Source organism: Diabrotica virgifera, chromosome 3 (genome assembly GCF_917563875.1).
Source record: "Diabrotica virgifera virgifera chromosome 3, PGI_DIABVI_V3a".
Lineage (NCBI taxonomy): Eukaryota > Metazoa > Arthropoda > Insecta > Coleoptera > Chrysomelidae > Diabrotica > Diabrotica virgifera.
Genome location: NC_065445.1, coordinates 16,450,261 through 16,475,294, shown reverse-complemented (window position 1 = coordinate 16,475,294; position 25,034 = coordinate 16,450,261). Strand labels below are relative to the sequence as shown.

The window sequence follows — 25,034 nt, the reverse complement described above, 5'->3', positions numbered from 1 at the left end:
ATCAATTACCTGAATAAAGTAGATTAGTAGATCTAATACTGTTTGAAGTCTTTAATTTTTGCATCATTTTTTGTGTTTGTTAACTTTAGTAACAAAGTTACTAATAATTCAAGGCGAGAGTTTCTCATCTTAATGTGCATTTTATGGAGTCATGTGCCGACCCCAGACATTCAGGAGAACTTCGCGAAATATTGGTGCAGAAATGGAACAATCTTCCGCAGAATGTGATCCAAAGCATGCCTTGACGTTTGAAAACTATTATCACTGCCAGAGGAGGGAATATTCGATACTGAATTTCTTCTGTTTCAAGAAAAAGCACATCAAATTAAAATTGTCACAATATTTTATTGATATCTTTTGTTTTTAATGTTTTATGATAAAACGTTCTTTACTTTCTGGTCATCTTAACTTGTTCATTTCAATCTCTTTAAAGCATTTAATGAACGAAATCTCCAATACCTTACATAATTATGTATTATGAATTGAATATGTATCCAATTGTTATGCATAATCAGATTCTGAATTAAGATAACTTTCATCAGATTTTTTCCACTTCTTATAGGCAAGCGATACAAAAATAAAACAACAAAAGGAACGAAAGAAAAAGCAAAACTACTTGTCAGGCATGATTATATGAATTATTTTATTGAGAAAAAAAAAATACAAATAAAAATTGCAGAAAATGCTGACAGCCTTTACAAAACAAAACAATAACATAAATTTTCATGCAGCATATAAATTTTGAGTCTGTATGTGTGTTGTGGTCATAAAAAATTACATTTAGTCGAGAGTATGATGGTCCCAAAAACATGTCTGACCTGCATTGGTTATTACTGAAAGTTTTTAATTCAAAACATATATCTAACTTCCACGAACTGAATATTTTATAACAAATATATTTAAGACACTACGCTAACCATACGCATAGTTTTTTTACTACAAAAATAAGCTTACTTCATTGAATATTTCTGACTTCAGAGCATTGCCAAAACAGAACATGATTTTCATCTCTATTAGTTATATATTACTTTAATAAGAATTATAGATATTATTTGTACAGTAAAGAAGAACAACGAAAAATGAATGATGCCTAACTTCTCACTGTACGAGGAACATGGCCATGACGAAAAGTCCTACTATAACGTTTTAGCACCGCTCTGACGTCAGAAATCTTGAATGACGTAATCGTATGTTTGTAGTAAAGAAACTATACATGATTAAATTATATAAAGCACACAACAGAATCGGTCTGAAGTAACCTTTAAAACTAGTAGTTCGACAATTAATAATTCAATAAGTATATTATGAGACCACCACACCTGACTTTTCCTGTTTAAACTACGTACCTATGGCATAACGAAAAACAATATTATAATTATTTTCAAACTTCATCATACGTATACCAAATTTTAAGTTATGTACAAGATGTAGATAAATATTGTTTGTGTGTTTCTAGATGGATTTTCGAGAAACATATGCATATTTAAGGAAAACTAAAGTTATTTATATTTACTCCGTATATAAAATCAAAATAATGACATAGATTTAAGGATTTTAACCATTTATTAAAGTTGTGACTAATTTTCATAAAATATTACCCGTCTAAAGTTGGTACACAAATTTGTAAAATTATTTAAAAATGGAATCATATGACAAGTAATACACTATACTTATCGAATTAATTGAGAGGCAAACATGTTTTTCTGGTCTGAGTTAGGATGTGATTACCGGTTATGTCCCGAATCGCCTCAAAGCTTGTTCAATAATTTTTGTCGCTCGATGAGAGATGGCGTTTTATTTTTCTAAAACTGTTACTACTGTCAAGACGAACGTATATTTTATGTGGAAGGGAAAGTACGTAGCAAAATAGTACCAACAGAAACAGATGTCCAGGAGCCCAGCAGCATAGAGGATCAGGTACCCAAAGAAGTGCGGTCCCATACATTAAGCTGTGCAGAAACGGAACGTTAACAAGAAGAAGAAAGAAGACTGTAAATACTGTTTGACATTTGCATAATATTAGTACAATAAACGGGTATTTCTTTTTTTTTATTCATGTAAATCTGTCAGCTCATTCCTATATTTACTAATTTATTGAAGCTGGCGTGGCATAGTATTTCTTAGTGGAAAAATTTAATCTAGTGGAAGCTGTAGCACCAAAACGATTCTTAAAAGTATATAAGGACTCCTCACCTTCAATTCTCCCACTAGAAAAATGGGTTGCTCAATTTATACTTCTTCATAAAATCGTCTTAAAGACGATTTGTTTGAATGACGTACAAAAAGTGCATCAAATATAGGATAATGTTCTGAAATATCGTCGAATAACCCAGTAAAGAAGCAAATTTAGTAAAATTTCATTAAGCAGTATACGAAATATTTTGGCTGAAGTTGTGGGTCTCAAAAAGCAACAATGGGTGCCGTATTCACTCACAATTGAAAAAACACACTTGAAACATTTCACTTGAAAACTTGAAATATTTCAACACTTAAGTGAGTTAGAGCCCGGAAATGGGCCAAGTAAATGTTAGTGATCTGAAACCAGTGACAAAAATTACTAATTACAATAGAAATTGTTGCAACTTTCAACCTATTCACCAGCTTTAGCACCCTCTGACATTTGGCTGTTCTCAATCTCAAAAAATTTGTGCGTGGGATATACACTAAATCATTACTTCAAGAATCTTAAATTAAAAATTATATGTATTGCAAATCATAAACTCGTCCTTTCTTCATCGAATGACAAGAACAACCTACTTGATGTACTTAATTATTGTTTTTAAGCATCATTTGTCGTTAAGAATTTATATTAACATATATAAACTTTTAGACAAATTTAATTTCCAGCGAACACCTAACCATCCAAAATTTATTGACAGAAAAGTACATATATCTCGCCTCATTCAATGACGAATAACACTTGCTTGGGTGGCGTGTGGTTCACTAAGAGACATCTTTAAGGGCAACATCCCGATAGCTATTAAACGGAAAACATTTTACCGATGCGTTTTTCCTATTAATGATATTATACGGAGCAGAAACTCTCACGCTCACAAAAACAACAGCACTAAAAATGCGAGTGGCACAAAGGCGCCTGGAAAGATCGATTCTCGGGTAACAAAAAAAAAGACAAAATAAGAAATCAAGACCCGAGGAAAAAAACAGGTATCACTGATGTCGTCGAATTGGGCAGGTCACGTAGCGAGACTAAAATACGTAGAGAGACTAATACGACATTAAACAGAGTGAAGGGTGGCGAAAAATGGGACTTATGTCCAGCGGTGGACGGAAGAGGCTGCATGATGCTGACGAACATTGGAGCTTTATACATTACTGTATTGGTGTAATTTCATTACTCTGTGCAGTCAGATTTTAGACTTTTCTTCGCATATAGCAGGTTGTACCATCAATAATAGTCTAATAGTCTTTTAAATAGGAAAAATCAGATTATTTTGCTAACAAACACCAACACCTCATGTCGAATTACAGAATTTCTCAAAAATGGCGCAGTTTGATAGGATATAACAAGAAGATTCATTAATTGAATATGTACTATAAGTGCCAGATGAATTTAACTTCAAATATGTTACATTAAAACACATAGAATTTGTATGTCATGTGTATTTATAATTTCTAACAATGCATATGATTATTTGGACTAAAATCCATCTAGAAAACAAATGCAGAATGAAAAACAACTAAAAAAGAAAAACTTTTCCCATGCATTCAGATCGTGCACTGACTGAACACAGAAACTATGCTAAGTGGCGCGACTACGCGGCCAAATCTAAAATTATAAATATGTACAAAAAAGGAACAAAACGTTTTCACTATATTTTCTAATATAATGATAAATATATATTTTTGGCGTTTCAAATAAAAAAGAAACTTTACTTCTTTTAAGTAACAAAAAATATTTAAAAAATCGTCATGTATGTATATATACTATATAATATTTACTTCCATCTTTTCCTTGACCAATTCAAGTAATATTGTAGAAATGTATGAACAGTTGCAAATGTTGCTGGCTCCTAGCCACATACAATACACTCACGGCAACATTAACCGCCCTCCTTGGGTTTCTGTAAATTTGCAGAATTTGTCAATCTTGGACCACATTTCATGAAAGATACGGTGAAAACTAGTAAGCTACCTACCTTTGAGGAAGAGAAAACAGTAAAATTTTTGAAAAAAAAATGTCGTTTATCAAGGGATGCTTAGCAAAAATCCAGTGTTTGTAAATTCATACAAACATGATTTTGAAAATAATCATAGTCTAATTAAAAAGAATTACGAGTATTAATAATGCGTGTTACGGCCTCTGGCCCTTAAAACTTCTTGGGGCCGGTTCTTGGCAATCATGATATCCTAGATATCCGATTCGGAAATATTATGCCACTCCTGTACAGCAGCTGTCTTTGAGTTCTCCGATAGGGGCTGAACTACGGTACGGGATGCTATCAGAAAATTTCGGGAGACAGATTCATACACCCGCAGGCCAGATCAAGGCCGACATCTATGGACTAAAATTCGAGATAGCCGCTTCATTGTCAGCAACGTGCTGAGAAATCGCTTTTGCACCGCTCCTGAAGCTCGTACGCGTCTTTTTGAGGTGAGAAATGATAGTGCGAGTGAACGTACAATTAGAAGAAGACTAGCAGAAAGAAATTTGAGGGTTTTCCCTTCAGAGCGCGCCACACAGCTGCTCCCCCAACACCGTAGAGCTATACTAAGAACATAGTGTTCTCAGACGAGAGCAGAATAGCCCTAAGAGGTCCAGATGGACGTCCTCGTGTCTACAGGCGTTAAAATGAAAGGTTTGCTTCATGCACTATGACCGAAAAGTAGGGTCAATAATGATTTGGGAAGGTATCTCTAACGAAGCTCGTACCGATCTTGCTGTGTTCGATAGTGACAGTGTGAATGCTTGAAGAAGATACGTAGAAGAAGTTCTCCAAGAACATGTCATGCCGTTCGCACCGTTCATCGGTGACACTTTAGATATAACTTTATAATGCATGACAATGCACATTGCCATACCACAAGAATCAACTGTGACAAGTGATGAGGTTGGGATTCAAGTATTACCATGACCGGCACGCAGTGCCGATCGTAAGTAAACGAACACAGTTGAAGAGGTTTCCGCTTACGGTCAAACCGCGCTGACCCGCTTTTATACGTTTTCAAAATGAATGCACGTTTTTACATGTACGCGTACTTAGTTAAATTTAGTTTATTTCCGCTTTTTGTAGCGCGGGTTTAGCGTTTGTAAAATGAATAAGGAGGCATTGATTACTGCAGTTTTTGAAAGACCAGGGATTTGGGACACAAGGGAGAACGATATTTCACTTTCTTTCATTATCTTATTTTAAGTTTTGAAATATATGATGATATTCTCCATAAATTATTCTTTCGCGATTAAGAACATAATAATCTTGTTTTCTTTTCAATTTACAACTTTTTTTTTACTTATTTTTACTTTTACTTGTTTTTTTTATTTTTACTTGTTTTTTTTTTCTTTACAATTTACAACTTTTTTTTACTTTACAACTTGTTTTCTTTTCAATTTAGTCAAAATAGAATCAAAAACAATAATATCGTCATCAGAAGACGATATTTTGCCGGAAGTTGTAGACGCAACTGACAGATTTGAACGATTTTTCTCGCTTTTACCCGTATTCACTGTGTTACCATTCACGCGCGCGATAACCGCTCAGATTCGCGCGGTTTGTCCGTAAGCGGAAACCGCTTGCACTATGTGTGTACCCTTACCCAATTGAACACATTTGGGAATTTGGGACAATCTCAAAAAACGGTTAAGTGCAAGAGTACCAGCCCCTACATCATTCGGAAAGCTCAAGACGGCTGTGGAGGAGAAGTGGCACAATATCTCCCAATCGGATGTCCAGGATATTGTAAATAGATTGGCGAACAGGCTCCAAGAAGTCCTTAACCCCTTCGGTACGGTGATGCACCCGTGTGCATCATGCTTGACTGTCCGGTCAGTACGGTGATGCACATGGGAGCATCATGAGTTTTCGTTCGCCATAAGTCGGTGACACCATCTTCATCATATTTCAGGTATTTTTGTTCCGTCCGAATTACCTTATTCAAATTTAAAAGTGGGGAAACCACGTCCAAAAGTGGGTGATGTCCAGAAGGAGATTAGATTTAGTTAATTTGATTGGTGATAAGATTGTTTGGATGTTTGTCTGATGGGATTGTGTGGGAGGTGAAGGTACTGTGCTGCTGTTTACAACTTACCTTACTATCCCTTGCAAGATAATTCGGATGGAATTTCCCAGATAGGAGACTGCGACGATATCAAGCACAAAATAATCTGGGGAATTCCATCCGAATTATCTTGTTTATCTTTTTTACTAATTTTTGTTTAAAATGGTATTTTATGGATAAAATTTAATTCAACTCACATACTATGTAGAATAATAAATTTAATAAAAATAGTTTTATTTCTAAAATTAGTGTTATTACATTAACTTTACATTAGTTGTAGTGTGATACTGTGCGATGCGCGCGAAGCCGCTCGGTAAACGGTCGAATCCGTATATAGGAGCCGACTTGCCGAATGGCGGTCCGAAGGGGTTAAGGGCCAGAGGTGGCAATACCCTTTATTAATACTCATAATTTTTTTAATTGGACTATGATTTTCAAAATTATGTTTGTTTGAATTTTCTTCGAAGATTTTTAAACATTGAATTTTTGCTAAATATCCCTTGGTAAACGACTTTTTTCGGAAAGGCAAATTTTTTAACCTAATATAAACATTAATAATATTGAAAAATATTAAAAATATTACTAAAAGATTTTTAAATTAAAAATTGTTCCGTTTCCCTGGTAACACCTCTATAGCTTCTAAAAATTGCAAGCCAGATGGATGCTGCAGTGAAGACAAGAGGAAATTCTAAAAGTTGCAATTTACAACCCCGTCTATAGCTTGGTAAAGTTGCAACGGAAAATGGACCTAGTTACTCTATAGGAGTAATAATAATACAATAAAAATGTATACCATTTTTATTCAGTTGCAATGCGAAGGCAAAAACTGTCTTATTTTTCACTTAGAACAGGGAGCGCAAACCAGCACTCTGAGTCGACGATTTTTGAATCTTTTTGGAGTCATCATCGGAGAGGCGTAGTTCCGTTGGAACTTTACCAAGCTGTAGACGGGGTTGTGAATAACAACTTTTTAGAATTCCCTATTGTCTTCACTGCAGCATCCATCTGGCTTGCGATTTTTAGAAGCCATGGAGGTGTTACCAGGGAAATGGACCAATAAGTTTTCAATTAAAAATCTTTTTGTAACATTTTTAATATTTTTCAATATTATTAATGTTTATATTAGGTTGAAAACTTTGCCTTTCAGTGGCCAGATGACGCAAGTCACCTACTCGGGGATAAGCTTTCGTGGTTTTGTCACTTCGAGCAGAGAGCAGTAAGCCTACGCCTCTCCGATGATGACTCCAAAAAGAGTCGAAAATCGTCGAGTCAGAGTGCTGGTTTGCGCTCCCTGTTCTAAGTGAAAAATAAGACAGTTTTTGCCTTCGCATTGCAACTGAATAAAAATGTTATACATTTTTATTTTTGACTTTTTTTCAATAATTATATTGTTTTTTCTTCCTCAACGGTAGTTTTCACCGTATATTTCATAAAATTTAGTCCAAGATTGACAATTTCTGCAAATTTAAAGAATATAAAGTGGGCGGTTAGGTTTGCCAGTGAGTGTATATGAAAAGCAACTATAATTATTACTTTTTAAAACAATTTTGGTTAGTATCAATTAGTATTTAAAATATTTAACAATCTGATACCATTCCAATATTTTTGTCAAATTTCACGCAAGGTTTATTTATTTTGACTCAATTCCCACATGCACAGATTTTTTCAATAAATTATTATATAACACTTAAGATTTAGTAACTCTTAAAGTGATACAAAAGTAAAAGTATAATGTCTAAAAATTTGGCAATTCAGTACGGCAATGTATCTAGCGAAAACATATACAAACGATCCATAAGAAATATGTACAATGTTATGTATAAACCGGTAAGGAAAAGATGAAACAATCTGAAGACCGAGCATAACACTGAAATGTTTTAACCCCATCCATATAATTTTATAATGGTTTAAAGATAATACGAAAGCTCAATAAAGATTCTTATATGTATAGCTAAATTTACAATATCTCAAAAATATCAATTAGTACGGTCGTGTAACAAATAATGATTGATTTTTTAGAAATAATCATTTCATTTTTGAATTAGACTATTAGAGTATTTATCTATTATAACTTAATATTATCAGATAGCCAAGCGGGACAGGCGGCTGACTCACTTCGCTTCGCTGCGAGGTATGCGAGTTCAAACCCTAGCCCGATGAACAGAAAAATAAACAGACTGACGCAGTAGTTTGAAATTCTAATAAATCTGAGACTTAGTCTGGAATACGCTAATGTCTGATCAGCCTATGGGGGAGCAGTACGTCAAGGGATAAGATAAGGGCACATAAGGTATACACTGGTTGGAAATAGTTCAGAAGAAAGAAAAATGTTCTGGGTGACAAGGATGCATTGTGTATGTAACAGGAACTCTGTTACCAAAATAATTTAAGAGAACTAAGGACGTTGTAGATATTTGTGCTGCCGATGTTCTTCAAACACACCATTTTTTCAATGAAAAAACGGTGGACTTGAAGAACCTACTCCACAAAAATTCTAAAAAACAAGAAGACAACTCTCGAAATCCTACTGATGCGCCATATTTTTTTTTAGAAAATAAAATATTATTTTAACTTTTAATACTTTTTAATAACTGAATCTTTTTAGAACTATAAACAATATTGTTATTCAAATTTTTAATTTAATTTTGTAAAAATCTACAATATGGATATTTTCATTTGGTCTACATTTCTCGGATTTAACTATGGTCTGTCTTTAAACCAAGAGGGGTAATTCAAATTTACCGCGCCGTAATACTTGTTTGTAATTAGTCAAACCTCAGACAAGTTTACTCCACCGTTATGAAATTTTTACGCTAATGACATTTATGAAATGTTGACACTACTGCCATTTCATAGGTTAATTAAGTTATATCGGCGATTTTTTGTGTTTTCTGCGTTCTTCCTTTAATGTTTAGGTTTTTAGTCTACTTTTATATAAAAAACAATTGTTTATATAAAAAACAGACGTATTAGTATAATATAATATCTATGGATCACCGTCGAAGGCCGATATGATCAACCAAAAAAAGATGTATTTGGTGATATTTCTAGTGACTTTCTTGGGTGTGAATCTGTCTTTTTAGTTTACTCCTCTTGGTTTAAAAACAAACTATCGGACTTATTTAGTTACTATTCACTACATACTCATATTAATCGTATTTAACGTGGTAAAAAATATACAAAATTTTATAATAAAGGATTAAAAAAAGCATCAATCATTATTTGTGTGTGATGGTACTATTTTTAACAAACAAACATCAAGATAGAATCGAAATGCCAATAGCTATTTACGTAAAATTTTACATCTTTTGGGAAAAAATAAAGCAATTTAACTGTACAACCCAACAACCCCCAAAAATCAATTTTATTCGAATGATCGGTTACTTTACTTTTTCTTTGGTAAGAAATGAATCACACGAAACAATAATTTGCCGTTGTTGGTAAAAAATATTAAATACTAATAGGTTTTTGTCACATCCGAACACTTATCAACTATTTAGTGCCAAATTATATTTTATTTCGAGACCGGTACTTTCTACCAACAAAAGAAAATTGTTTACGTGGTAATACAACTTTCAGACGGCCAAAACATGTATTTTTTAGCTAAAACACTTCCTTCCATCTTTCATATAGTCCAGGCGGGATTTAAAATCAGACGATAATGGACATTTTCCATACGAGTCTAGTTTTTTGCTATGGAATCACTTCAGCTTCAGGATCTACCCTGTATCAATAATCACGATTGGCGCCAGTCCCAAACCTTGAGCTTAATTTTCTATGTAACAAATCTGAAAAAATTGAAAACTTTTGCTTTGTGCGCCCATATATTCGTCTAAAACTCTAGAGATATGCTCCTAAAAAAATTGAGAAGGAAAAAGTTGCATTTTTCAATTTTACATATTATTTGGCTAGCTAGAACTTGAAAATTTAATGTTTATTATTTAAAATATAGCAGTCATGGGGAAAAAGTGCAAAAAATGGGAGTTTTTTCTTTAAATGTTTTCAACCCCTTAAACACAACTTATAGCCTTCATATTCCGTGTAGAAAAACTTTTTAACACAACTGAAACATGTAGGTTATAATCGTTTTATAATTTGTATAAATAGTTTTTACATAACTATTTTGCAAATATGATAAAATTTACATAAATATATTCGTCTCAAAATTAAAATCATTTCATATCATTGCGCCAACTCTGAATTTCGATTAATAACGGTGTAAATTGTATTAAAGTTTATGGAAATTACATTTTACGGAGAGGCGTAGGGCTGCTGCTTATCCCCAGTGTGGGTATAAACTTCCATGGTTGGTCAATTCTAGTAGAGAGCAGCAGGCCTACGCCTCTCCGATGATGACTCCAATAAGAGTCGAAAATCGTCAATTCAGAGTGCTGGAATGCGCTCCCTATTCTAAGTGAAAAATAGGATTGTTTTGCCTTCGCATTGCAACTGAATATAAATGGTATACATTTTTATTTTATATTAGTATTACTCCTACAGAGTAACTAGGTCCATTTTCCGTTGGAACTTTACCAAGCTACAGACGGGGGTTGTGAATTGCAACGTTTAGAATTCCTTCCCTTTGTCTTCACTACAGCATCCATCTGGCTTGCAAATTGTAGAAGCCTTGGAGGTGTCACCAGGGAAATGGACCAATAAGTTTTCAATTTAAAAATCTTTTAGTAATATTTTTAATATTTTTCAATATCATTAATGTTGCTATTAGGATTGAAAACTTTACCTTTACTTATATCAGTTTATGCCGTTAATAATCAAAATTCAGACGACTCTATTCATGTATGTCGATTCAAAATGTAGATTATTTTCAGATTTTGTTAAATAAACAATTAAGCACAATGTTTGCGACCGGCGCATGTCGTGATTATCGATTCGATACAAGGTGCATTGTAAACTCCAGGAAAAAAAATACTCCTATGGAAATTGACCACTTCAAAAGAGATCCCGCCTGAACTGATAGCCAATAATTTTTTTATTATAAATTATGTAGCCCAAAAATTACGAAATTTCAGATTTGGATGGGGTTAACAATAGCATATGAGCTAGTGAACGTTTTAGTTACTTCATTCTAACATTTTTCTACTGAGGAGTACATCAAACCTCGGAAAATCTGAATTAGAACAATTACATCAATAAAAACATTAGATTTTTCAAATCTATTTTTGTTTCTGTTAAAATAATTTTATTTGTACCTCTTACAATTGCGGCTGTCAGAGCAACAGTGGCCTAAGCCCAAAAACGAAGTTTTGAGATAAATGCAATCTTTGCATTTTTATTCCCATTATGTTTATGGGAAGGCGCTACAAATTTCATAGCGCCATCTAGCCAAATATTGGAAGATTTAATGTTGCTGCTTTTATTGATATATTAATCTAAAAACGCTCAATTTGTGGCTTAGGCCAGTGTTGCTCTGAGGGCCTCAATTATCTTCCGAGATCTAGTGTTTACAAAAACGATCTTAAAAATAAAAAAAAAAGTAAAAATTAGAAATAAATTAACAGTTGCATAATGACGTAACGAAAATTTCACCGGCTCTTAAATCTAACAGGGACGAACAAAATAAATTAGAGAGAAAAAGAACATTCACATGAAAGGCCAGCCCATTTTTATATATTTTTAAATAAAAAATGGCGCTCAACGTTGTCGTTAACATTTTTTTTTGCTATATTTGGATTAACATAATCGAGATGGCGGGCCCTACGTAACCTAAGAGCCCGGAGCCGTCACTTTTTAGTCCTGTCTCCTCGCCTGTCCGCTAGATGGCAGACTGGCGAAGTGAATGATTTTCGATCACGACGCTTGTTTCACGACAATCACTCCCGGCCTGGATTGTTGGTATTGCTGAACTGTCGTGGCATTGAACTCGAGGTAGGCCTGGAACAAAATTCGAATCAATTATTATTAACATTCTATGAAATATTTACTTACAAAAGGAACTACACATAATTGTATTACGCCTGGTTGTACCAACAAATCTTAAGCTCCAGCTTAGCACAGCACAGCTTATAGATAATGCCGCTTTAAGTCTCACTTACGTTGCACCATAATTTTCGATTCTTATCTAGCACGTCTTAACTGAGACGAAGTTTAAGCTGTAATCCACGTAACAATCCATTGTGGCAAGCTGAAAATTGATCTAAGAATCAATGGTGCAACGTGTATGTTTCGTAAGCTGAGCTTAAGGCACATCTTAAGCTTAAAATCTGTTGGTGCAACCAGCGTTGCATCACTGAGTCTTAGATCAATTTTCAGCTTGTCACAATGGATTGCGACGTGGATTGCAACTTCGTTTCAGTTAAAGCCATCGGTACATAGCAAATATTTTACGGCTATCCCTACTTTTTCTGTCTACATGGAAAATTACATGTAGTAAAATTCCCACTGGTATGGATATGTAAACATTACTAAAATATCATTCTACTTGACAATGTCATCATTAACTTTAAAGAAATGGCTTTTGAATGTAATTTGTATAATAATTGCAAATTATTAATTCAGTTAATAAATGTGATAATTTTTTCACTAACTATGTATTCAGTGATTGTAATAATTTATATGTAAAACAAAAACTAATACTCAATCGAGAAAAGAGGAAAAGTGTTAAAGTGATTTTTTAATAATATATTGTTACTATGGAACGCTTACAATTTTGAACAACTTTAACTTTTTAACTTTAACTTTGATCACAGAATATATTCTGATGTATTCTCTGCTTGGATCTTAACTTTATATTAAGTTCACGTCTTAAATCAATTATTTATCAAATCAATATTATTTAATCAACAACTCAAAATATTCCCGATGCCATGTCAAATATTTAAAACTGTCAGTGTCTTGTCATCATATTCTATTTGACTCAGTGCGTTTTATGACAAAGCTAGCGAATGTTCGATTTGGAAAATATCACCACGGACATGGTATTCATTTTATTCGAATCCTGAAAAACTAATAACTATTTTTAAAAAATTTAAACGCAGAATGAAAAACTAAATTATTATCGAGTGCTGAAGTCACTTAGAATAAATAAAAAGTTTCTTTTGAATGAGATATTTGAAATTAAAAATCACACTACATTTTCTCTTAGTTTTTCACCCCTGTAACTTATTAAAATAAACATTATAGAAGTTTTCAGTGACTTTCGGCCCTCGGCAATAATGTAGTCTTTCATTCTGCGTTTAAATTTTTCAAAAATACTTATTAGTTTTCTCAGGATTCGAAAAAAATGAATCCCCATTTGAATAGCATTGCAGCCGAAAATACGTACCCATCCCCTTAAGACGTACTTACATAAAAATCGAAAATTATGAATACATATATCATATGCTGAGCTGGGCTAAGCTGGAGCTTAAGATTTGTTGGTGCAACCAGGCATAAACCTACCAATTTTCCGCTGCAATATGAACCGCTATGCCATTTTTTGCATTAGATTCGAGAAAATGCCAGGAAAGTTTGTGAACAAAATTCATGGCATAGGAAATTGCATTCATGGAAAATTGCATTTTGTGCATAAGAAAAATACATATCCAAAGTGCATATAAAATGAAAAATGTGCAACTCGAAAAATATCGACAGGAATGAGTTCAAATTTGTTACTCGGGGTTTGTTGAGGTCGCTGAATACGAATATGATACGACAATGGTTCTCGAGACGCGCCTGGCGCCCAGGGTATGGATCTCGTCTCCTGGAGTTTCATGTTAATTTCATTCTGAATCAGTCGACAGCGATTACTCTGGGGTTTTTGGGGTTGCTGCACACGAATAGGACAACGACGATGATCCTCACGCTACCTGGAGTTTCATGTTTCATGTCGAATTTTAAAAATTTCCCGGACTGCACGAAAAACAAATGTAGCAGTCCTAAAGGCATCAAATACAAAAAAAAAACAACAAACTAATAAGAATAATAAAAAAGAAAAATAAAGAATAAGAAAAATCAGCCAAGGTTTCACAGTTTGGTAAGACTTTTTATCTACATATGAATATTGTATGTTTATACTCCCGCTTAAACCTAGCAATCCTCATACATACAGTCAACATTATACCCTATGAGATTATATTTATACTCTCACATATGTGTAAGCTTTATCGTACAAGTAGTAAAAAAAGTAAGAGGTATCGAGCATTGCGTTCATTAACGAAATTCACATGTATCAATAAAAACAAAAATTAGAACCTACAGAACTGATATCCGGGCTACATGCATGCAGAACGTGGGTGCTGAAGAAATCAGAAATAGACCTTTTAGAAAAATGGGAGAGGAAAAACAAAAAGCAATATAGGAAGGTGTGAAAATAAATGATTAATGGGAAAGAGAAAATAATAAAGAACTTAAAACTTAAAAGATAATAGAACTATAATATAACGAACCAAAAATAACGAAGGTAATCAAAGCACAGAGAATACGATATTTATGACACATTAAAAGAATGGGTAAGAAAAGAATGTCGAAAATGAAACTATCACGAAACTAATACAAAAAGAAGAAAAGGCAGAAGGCAGACCAAGAAAAAGATGGAAGGACAGCGTATGTGAAAACTTATAACAAAGTAATATTGAGAATTGGAAAGAAAGATATGGAAAGAAGTGGTTAAGAAACGTATGGAAAGACTATAAGGAATATTAAACTTTTCAACCCTTTGCCTTCTAAGGCTTGTTGAGTATTATAAACAAATAAATATTATAAAAAGCAGTCCTAAAAACGCGGAAAAAGTTAAAAAGATTTAGTTATTACTTACATTTACTTATTTGCAAAATTGATAAGATCTACTTACCGCATGAACGTCCGGCTTGATATCCGCAGATCTGGTGGTAAGTGCAAGCGGGACATCTTGTTCGTCGTCGAACATATGACTGCCTTCGAGGTGTCTGATGGCCTCGACGATTGTCTCGAGGTTCTGCCTGGAAGTGTTTGAAATGTTGTACACTCGGCTGTTGTCTTCATGCGTTGAAGTGTTCGGCGAGGGCAGTCTTTCGACTTCGACCTGAAACAAATCGAAATTTTCTTAGTCCTTGATAATAGGATTTATCATGAAAACAACTATCACATCAATGGTGCAATATTTTCGCGGTTCGTCTGAAACTGCTGAAGACGTTGTCAAATGTGATGCGGCAACGCTCGATTAACGTTCGGCTGCTCTTCTCTTATAAACACCATTTTGCGTCACAACAAAAATTGGGTCTGATAACTTTTTTCTATTGGCTTAATTAAACCGTTCGATAGGCACAACTGTCTTGGCGTTGGATAGTTGAGAAATATTATTGATTTCCGGTTTAAAGTTTGTAGAAACCGGGGTTTGCCATTTTTTGCCAGGTATTGGGGTATGTTTACGCAGTATCATCAGTTTCCAGTTGAGCTCATTAAAAGTCGAACGGTTTCAAATTACATTTTTCTGATTATCCACTTCTTCTTTCATGGGCCTTGTCTCATTTACTGGACACTGGCAATCACTATTGGAAGAGTCTTTTTGTTTTCTGTTACATGGAAAAGCTGTTCAGTACTCCATACGCCAGTTCATTCTCCGATGAAACGGAGCCGTGATTGTAACTTCTGCCAATTCCTCGTCAGGCTTAGATTTTACCCGTAAGTTTTATTTTTAATAAGCGTCGTTAGTCAGGATCTGTTCTGATGAGTCCAATAGGACGAAATGTGCATAAACGGATGGTGGTCATCTCTGTATCGAAACAAAATCTTAAACTGTTTTTCTTTACTTCGTTTACTTACAAAATGAGTACTGGGAATCAAATAGTTGTATTTTTACCTAAACAAATCGATGTGTCGTGGAATGCATTTTGTAGATTCCCCACATCTATCCATTTATCGTCAGTTTGCTTTGTAAATTATAGAAAGCTCGGATTTAGGTTGTGACCATAATTTGTTTTCTAGCGTAAGAAATCTTTAGATCTCGGGCTCTTTAAAATTCGTCTTGCTTTTAATTCGTCGCTGTTGTGTCTTTTACAAATTTTTTTGAACAATTTGCCCAGAGGACTAAAGGTGCATAAACCGATGATGGTCTCTGCATAGAAACTAAAACTTAAACAGTCGTTCTTTATAGAAATGTCTTACCTTAGGTTCAGCTTTAATCGCCGCTTCCAACACCGACGGTAACCTCTGTTGTTCTGGCATCACGGGAATAGGACTGGAACTTCTGGAATTGGCGGGCGACGCACTACATACCACCGTCTGGGTGTGACCGATGGGTAAACTCTCCGCGGCTATCAGTTGCATACCAACAGCATCGGTGTCCTCCAATTCCAAGAATTGCGGTTGCGGTTGACGCTGCGATTGAAAGAGCTGTTCTTCCAGCTGCCGCACTTGGTCTTCTAATAGCAACCGCAGGCTGCGTTCCTGCTCTAATTGTTGCTTTAGCTCCGTGGTGTTATCAGGTTGTTGGTTTACTACGATGAGTTCCGGTGACATTGAACCTAAAGCATGAAAAAATTAGGTTTTGATTTTATCAATTTGACCAAACTGTTAAAGGTCTTATATAAGTAAGCTTGATGGTTCGTCAGGCTTAAAGATACAAAATCGAAATGAAGAAATTCAGGATTAAACCAATTGCAGGAAAAACCTAATCCAGTACCAATTTAAAAAACGAATACAGATAATAAGAAGCGTGGGTGATGGAAAACTGTTGTGCGCGAAATAATTCTTCTACTGTGGAACCACACCATTGTCTCATATTATGCAGCCTTAAAAGTTTCTTTCGACCGATCCATCTATTTCCCTCCCAATTCTCCTTGTACTAAGGGGCGAAGTAGATTTCATTTACGTCCTTTAATTATATGATTGAAGCATTCTGTTTTTCTCCTCTTTATGGTATTTATCACAATAAGTATGGAAGTAGGACTCGCGATCATTAAGCTCAAATATAATAAAGCACCAGGTCCAGATATGATAACAGCAGAAATGCTGAAAGCGACAGCAGAAACTGGCGTAAAATTACTTCATCTACTCTGTAACCAAATATGGCATTCTAAACAATGGCCTGAAGACTGGACAAAATCTACAATAACAACAATTCATAAAAAAGGCAGCTTCCATAAATGCGACAATTATAGAACTATTTCTCTTATATCACATGCCAGTAAAATAATGCTACATATAGTCAATGAGAGACTAAAAACATTCCTTAACTGAACCATACGAACACACTACCGGATCAGTTAAAGTGCTTGACACACTTTCAAACGAATTTAATCCAGAACGGGGTGTCAGACAGGGATGTATACTATCTCCACAATTATTCAATATATATGGAGAGCATATTATGAGAAGAGCACTTGAAGGATGGGAAAAAGGCATCTCAATAAATGGTCATAAAATAAACAACCTACGTTTCACAGATGACACAGCCCTCCTTGCAAATAGTCAAGCAGAGCTGATTGATCTTATACGACTGGTTGAAAACGAAAGTCAAATATTTGGTCTGCAATTAAACATATCAAAGACAAAGATCATGATAGTGGATAGACTACATAACAATCATCCACACATAACCACAATTGATCGGTTTGAGGTTGTGAACTCATACTTATATCTGGGATCATTAATCACAAACACAGGGCCACTACCACAATATGGAAGGACTGTCAAATTTCAAGAGCGTTAAAGATGAGGTTGATCAACTGCTTAATATTCCCAATACTGACCTACGGATGTGACCCTGAGAAATTCGGAAAGAAGAAAGATAGACGCCACTGAAATGTTCTGTTGGAGACGAATGCTACGAATTCCTTGGACCGACCATAGAACAAATAATTCAATTTTAAGAGAGCTGAAAGTTAGCCAAAGACTTTCCAGTAAAGTCCATCTGCAACAATTAAAATACTTTGGACATGTTATGAGAGCAAATACAGAAAACATGGAAAGACTCATTATACAAGGAAAGGTGGAAGGCCGAAGATCGCGAGGAAGATCCCCAACAAGATGGATCGATCAAATTACGGGAATATGCAAAAGACCTATGCATGAGTTAAAAGAAATGACCAGAGACAGAGATCTTTGGAGACGGACAATACACGACATCACGTCGACAACTACACTCCCTCCGGGGGGTCAGGATTGAAGAGAGAGATGGTATTTATGAAAAGACGTTCTGAATTCATTGTTTTAAGAACGTCTTCATTGGAAGTGTGCGAAACACACTGTGCAACAGGCATATGGCATATGAAATGCTAAGGTTATAAAGATAAGAGGAGGGAGGAGTTTAGGAAGAAGTAGTGTCATGGTTGAAAATTTTAAGGAACTGGTTTAAATGCAGTACAATAAAACTCTTCAGAGCAGCGGTAGATAGAGTAATGATAGTGATGATGATATGTAACTTTCGGTTGGGTGACGGTACACAAGAAGAAACCAGTGTCATAACAAGAATCGATTATGAGAAATAAACGTTTTGCATATCTTCTTCTTCTTCTTCTAATTATATAGACATTACTCTGTCTGTTTTTTAATGTGCCTCCAGTAAGTTGTCATTCCATCTTTTTCGTGGTCTTCCCACTGATCGTCTTCCTCTTGGGGAACCGTCTCTCGCCGTCCTTACTACTCTATTTGTTGTCATTCGGCTGATGTGGTCGTTCCATTCTACTCTTTTGCTTTTCACCCAGTTATTAATGTTGTCCACCTTGAATCTCCTTCGTATATCTGCACTTCTAGCTCTATCCCACAGCGTCTTACCATCGATTTTTCGCAATGTTTTCATCTCTGCTGTTTCTAGCATTCTTTTTGTCCTTTCTGTATCAGGTAGTGTTTCTGCCGCGTATGTCATTATTGGTCTGATGACTGTTTTGTAAATTCTGCCTTTTACTTCTTTTCCGATGTTTTTATTTCTCCATATTGTTTCATTCAGACAACCTGCGGCTCTGTTTGCTTTATTCACCTGATCTTCCACTTCTGTTTCGAGCTTTCCGCAGCTGCATAGTGTGATGCCTAGATATTTAAACTCCATGACTTGTTCTATTATTTGACCCTCCAGCTCTAATTTACACCTTATTAGATCTGCTGTTATAACCATGCACTTATGTCTTTTTTGGGGAAATTAACATGTTAAATTTTCTAGCAATTATATTAAATTCGTGCAGCATACGTTGTATAAATCATCTTCACTTTGAGAGATTAGTATTGCGTCGTCTGATAAACCAGATTATTTTAAGTTGTTTTTCTCCCATTTGGTATCCTTTTTTTGTTCTTACTTTTTTTATTATTTCGTCCATGATCAGGTTGAACAACAGAGGACTCAGGGAATCTCTCTGTCTTATCTCATTGCCAGCATCAATTGGGTCAGTTAGTTCTTCATCTACTTTTACTTTTATTGTGTTGTTCTGGTAGATATTTTCGATCGAACGTTTTGCATGTAAGATACAATTCTCTTAAACCCAAGGTGCTCCTGCGCACCATTACAGCTACGACTAAAAATTTTTTGGTGTAGAAGGAAAACCTAGGTAAAAGTAGAATAAGAAGATTGGAAAAATCGGAGACAATTATTGACGAAGGCCTAGTCCAGCAAGTCTTATTACCATTTATACTCCTTATATTTTCTTTTTCTATAGTGTAAACAAAAAGTGTTTTAAGAAATTCATATTTATAAGACGAAATAATTAATGACTGAGTAAATTTTCGAATAAAAAGGTAAGATGATACAATACAGTGAAAGAAATCACAATATCTTACAACTTTCTGAATAAAAACTGTTCATCAAAGATCGTCAAACTTTGGGCAAAAGAGTTTTCAGTTCATTATTAAAAATATTAAAATATCATACCTATGCCCTCGTCTGATGATTCTGCCGTAATGGTGGGAATTATCAATTCAGTCTTTCTCTTCTTGGGTGGCAGTTCGCCGCCTTCGTGTTGGTTCACTAGCCGTTTCAGCTGACAGTTTTGTGACAAAAGTCTGGTCTTCTCCTGTTCCAATGAGTAGATATATTCAGCCGTTTGTTGGAGGATTGCCGCCTGTAACAGAAAACATAAAGTTATTAATAATTTGTACCAAAACAGTTTACTTTTGAAGGACCGAAATAAAACCAAAGAGAAAAAGACGCAAAAAAGTGCAATGAAAAATTTCAGCAATAGATCTAAGCATAAATATATTGTTCGACCCATTCTACCATTGAAAACGATTCAAAAATATTTTTAATTTAGTAATTGATATATGTAACTCTACTTTTGACAATAATTTGTCTGAAAAAATACCAGCCATGAGCTGATATAAACTATAAGCCAATCTATATGTACAGATGGAAGAAGAACGTACGTAATAGAAACCTGAGAGAATGGTTTAATAGATCCTCTGCATCCCTTTCCCAGCTGATAGGCAATTTGCTAGCCAACGCAAGATAATCTAGCATGGCACAGGAAGAAAAAACAGTTGTAAATAATATCAATGTAATAATTGAAAGACGGTTTTTATTTCATTCTGTTTCAGAGGCAACCACCTATGTATATTGTAAATTCCCTGTCCCTCTTGTGTGCTTTATTTATCGTCCGTTTGCTTTGCAAATTGTAGAAAGCACGGATTTAGTCTGTCATCAGAAAGTTGGTTCTAACGATTGAATTTTTAGATTTTCGGAAGACTTTTCTCATTGTGAATGTAATAAATTAATGTCCCATATTTATCTAGATAGAATCTAGTCTAGATCATTGTTTGTATACAAGTTAAATCACTATTCTATGATTAATTACCGAATTGATATCATAAAACACTTACTCAGAGACCCGGTATCATTAAAACTCATGTTACATCACAAAAAAATGTAAGTCATTATCCTTTGAAGTTTTACAATGCACATTCGGTTTCCGCATCATATCGATATTACACATCATCAATTACGTTTTGACTACCATTAAAATGTAAGTGACGAATTAGCCCAGATCTAGTATCATACACAAAACAGAAATTAAATACGCTGACTTGCAAAATTTCCCCCCTCGTACCACTAAAACAAAAATCTCTCCCGTCATTTCTTCCTCGGGGTATTAACTTATATACATGACGTTGCGATTTTTTATTGCTCCTAGTCGACAGACGATGTTTTGGTGAATCGACTTAATTTTCAAAAAATGCAAAAAGTAAGAGAGGAATCGTAAAATCATGGCATCGTTAACTTAATGATCTTGTTATGCCTGTTGTTTTCTTTGTCCTTCCTTCTTTTATTCAATACAGTACGTTGATAAGGATAAAACATAGTACATAGTAGTATTACTTCGTCATTTTGTTCTTTGTTGTTATTGGGCTAAGTTAAACGCGAACGAAAATTTATAGTTTACTCACAGAAAGATTAAAAGTGTGATAAGAGAAAGAAAATTGATATGATAGGATTGAAAAAAATTTAAAAATAGCAACAATACGACGGAAAAATAAAGAAAAATCCTAGAACAGTCTCATGAGCAAAGTACGGGCCAACTCCGACCCGCGAAAGTATTTAACCCGGCCCGCCGAGGGTCCATCGACATGGATAGTATACATACCTATAGCATTGTTTATACAGGGTGTTTCATTAATAATTGTCCATATAGTAACTGGAGAAACCTTAACACAAAATACGAAGATTTAACCTAAAACACTTAAAATGTGGTTCCTTACTGAGTTACAGGGTGTTTTATTTAAAAATTTAAAAACTATTTTTGCTCAGCATTTTAAAACCATTCGACGTATCATTTTCATACTTGGCAGAGAGTGCGACTACTAGACACCCTACTAAATTATGATTAACAAACGTTTCTAGCTACTACCAGAGGCGTACGACAGGGATGGTGAATGGTTGACCCTTCTCAATTCTACGCCACTGGAGGAATTACTATTTTAGTGCCATTTTGAGATTTTCCAATACTTTCTACGTAAATAATATACTCTTCATTGGTAACGATAAAGTCATTAGTTTTCGAGATATTTGAAGTTAAATATGAAACGGTACAGTTATTTTGATTAATTTATGATCTTCATATGATTAAAATTTAAAAACTATTTGTACCCAGTACTTTAAATCTATTTGGCGTATCCTTATCATACTTGTTATACTTGTTAGCAGAAAGTGTAGGTACTCTACACCCTACTAAATTAAGATAAACAAACGTTTCTAGCTACTGCCAGTGGCGTACGACAAGGGATAGTGGCTGGTCGACCCTTCCCAAATTCTACGCCACTGACGAAATTGCTATTTTAGTGTAATTTTTTGATTTTGCAATACTTTTTATGTAGATAATATACTCTTCATTCGTAACGATAAAATGATTAGTTTTCGAGATATTTGAAATTAAAAATGAAGCGACACAATACAGTCTTCAAAATAACCGTGTCGTTTCATTTTTAACTTCAAAAATCTCGAAAACTAATGACTTTATCGTTACGAATGAAGAGTATATTATTTTCATAGAAAGTATCGGAGAATCCAAAAATTGACCTAAAATACCAATTTCGTCAGTGGCGTAGAATTTGGAAAGGGTCAACCATTCACTTTCCCCCGTTGTACGCCTCTGGTAATAGCCAGAAACTTTTGTTTAACACAATTTAGTAGTTTGTACAGTACCTACACTTCCTGCCAAGTATGAAAAGGATACGTCGAATTTTTTTTAAATGCTGAGCAAAAATAGTTTTTAAATTTTTAGATAAAACACCCTGTAACTCAGTAAGGAACTAAGGAACCACATTTTATTTAAGTGTTTTAGCTTAAATCTTCGTATTTTGTGCTAAGGTTTCTCCAGTTACTATATGGACAATTATTAATGAAACACCCTGTATAGGGATAGTTGGTCAGCCCAATAAAAAAATTTGTTTGATTCAACACCAGATGTCCCCACAATTTCTGCCAGGGTCGTAACGTCAAAATGCATAGACACCAAGTTGAATACGATCCTATTCATAACACCCCAACTCGCATACATAAAGAAAAATAGATATATGGAAGAATATATTTAGAAATCACACTATAGTAAGAATAGATAAGAAAATAATGCTCCAATTTGTTTCTAAAACTTGTTGCCATTCGGTAATATTAACTGGAGATCTGCGGACTCTCGTGTCATTGGCAGGAAACACGTTTTCGAAAAATGTTCGCATTATTTTCAATTTATTCTCACTCTCTTGTGATATTAATGTTGAAAATTTGTCTCTTTAATTTTGGGCTTTGATGGGGAAGAGATTTCCCCATTTTTCCTCCCCGTTTATCCGCCACTGAAACATAGCCATTATAAGAAATTCCAGGAATATAGTTTAGTTGTATTTATGCTTAAAAAAATAGGTACGTACTATTGAAAACAAAACGCCTTCTCTTGTAAATACAATCAATCATTGCATGTAAAGAATCTTACACACAATTATTTTATTAAAAAATCCTTTATACTTGAATGAAACCTCACGGCATGAACAAAACGATAGACAAGGAGAGAAAGGATTTTCTCTCTCGAATAATTCTTGATGCCGCCGTCGATTTGCATTCGTTTTGCACACAACATTGCAATATTTGCGTTTTATTGTGTTTGTTATGTTATTCTCCGAAAGAACCGGTAAACGTTTAATCCATTTCTAAAAATAGCATCGGTTGTAAGGCGAGCGCCGCGCGGTGCTGCCCCCGCTACGTGCGGTGGAATTCGGAACTAAGCCAAACACGCGACTACTACCATTTGCAGCGTACTTGATGGCGTATGTATGAAAGAAACTGCCTTGGAAAGGGAATTAAAGGCATCGGCGTTCGTTGGTTGAATTCTACAGGGTGTTTACTTCGCAATTGCATACAAAACGCAGTTGCATAGAAAATCCATGGGAAGTAGCCTACAAAGTCTTATTAGATAAACAACATTATATAATACTTTCCTACGTCAATGAATACATTGTTGTCTGAGGTCAATATAAAGTAACACTCAAAAATAAACCAGATTTGATTATTGATCTATGAAAAACAGATGGCACAACCAGCTACATTCCTTGTATTAAATCTCATTAATTTTCCCATAATACTATATCAACATGATATACAGTAAAACCTCCGTTAACCGAAACCTTTTTAACCGAAACATCGTTTAACCGAAATGGCTGACAGTTTCAATAATTTCGTCAACAAAAAATAAATTAAAAAAAAACCAATAAAATTAAGGAGATTGAAAATATTTAGAGTATTTTTTTAACATAATTTTCTTTTGCGTTTTTCTTTGACAACGATGTTTTGCATCTACCTCCAATACTATGTAATTTGATACAAGAAGAATATAAAAAACAATGTTATTTTTAACCGAAATTCTTGTTATCCGAAACGGTCTTCTTCCCAATTATTTCGGTTAACGGAGGTTTTACTGTAGTATAATATGGTTCTAAAACTGTTTCTTCTTCCTTTTAATAAGCAATTCTGCTTGTTAATTTGGCAGATTGATACCTTATGGAACGTTGTCACTCCATCTTTTGCGCGGTCGGCCGATAGTTCTACAGATTGGTGATTTATCTCTTTTGACCCCGTAGGAATACGTGTCTTCCCCATTCTGATTATGTGGTTACTCCATTCCCTTTTGCTATTTAGTGTCCATTCGTTTATACACTATACGTTTCATTGTCTACTAATGTAATGTAATGTCCACTCCTCTTTCGATCTCTTAGCGTACTTCCTGTAATTCTTCTCAGACTCTCATTTCTGCCGTTTCTAGTAGTCTTTATGTTGTGGCTGTATTGAATCTTGTTTCTGATGCATATATCATTATTGGTCTTACACTGGCTTTATAAATTCTTGACTTCATCTCAGTGTTAATATGTCGGTTTCGCCATATAGTACCTTCCTGCCAGTCTATTTGCTTTTTGAACTTGAT

General features: G+C 34.6%; 1 protein-coding gene across 4 annotated transcripts in view; it reads right to left on the bottom strand.

Moving 5' to 3' along the window:
* Positions 1-613: 613 nt before the first annotated feature.
* LOC114328901 (transcription factor AP-4) overlaps positions 614-25,034 on the bottom strand; it is a 400,385-nt gene continuing 375,964 nt past the window's right edge. For 3 of the 4 annotated variants that reach the window (XM_028277893.2, XM_028277883.2, XM_050646342.1), the window contains 4 exons: positions 20,009-20,198; positions 16,315-16,673; positions 15,023-15,232; positions 614-12,126 (listed from right to left, as the gene is read on the bottom strand). In XM_028277893.2, coding sequence (XP_028133694.1) covers positions 12,043-12,126; positions 15,023-15,232; positions 16,315-16,673; positions 20,009-20,198 — 843 coding nt within the window. In that variant the 3' untranslated portion in view covers positions 614-12,042. The remainder of the gene's footprint in view (positions 12,127-15,022; positions 15,233-16,314; positions 16,674-20,008; positions 20,199-25,034) is intronic. The other variant, XR_007696993.1, reaches the window with a different exon arrangement.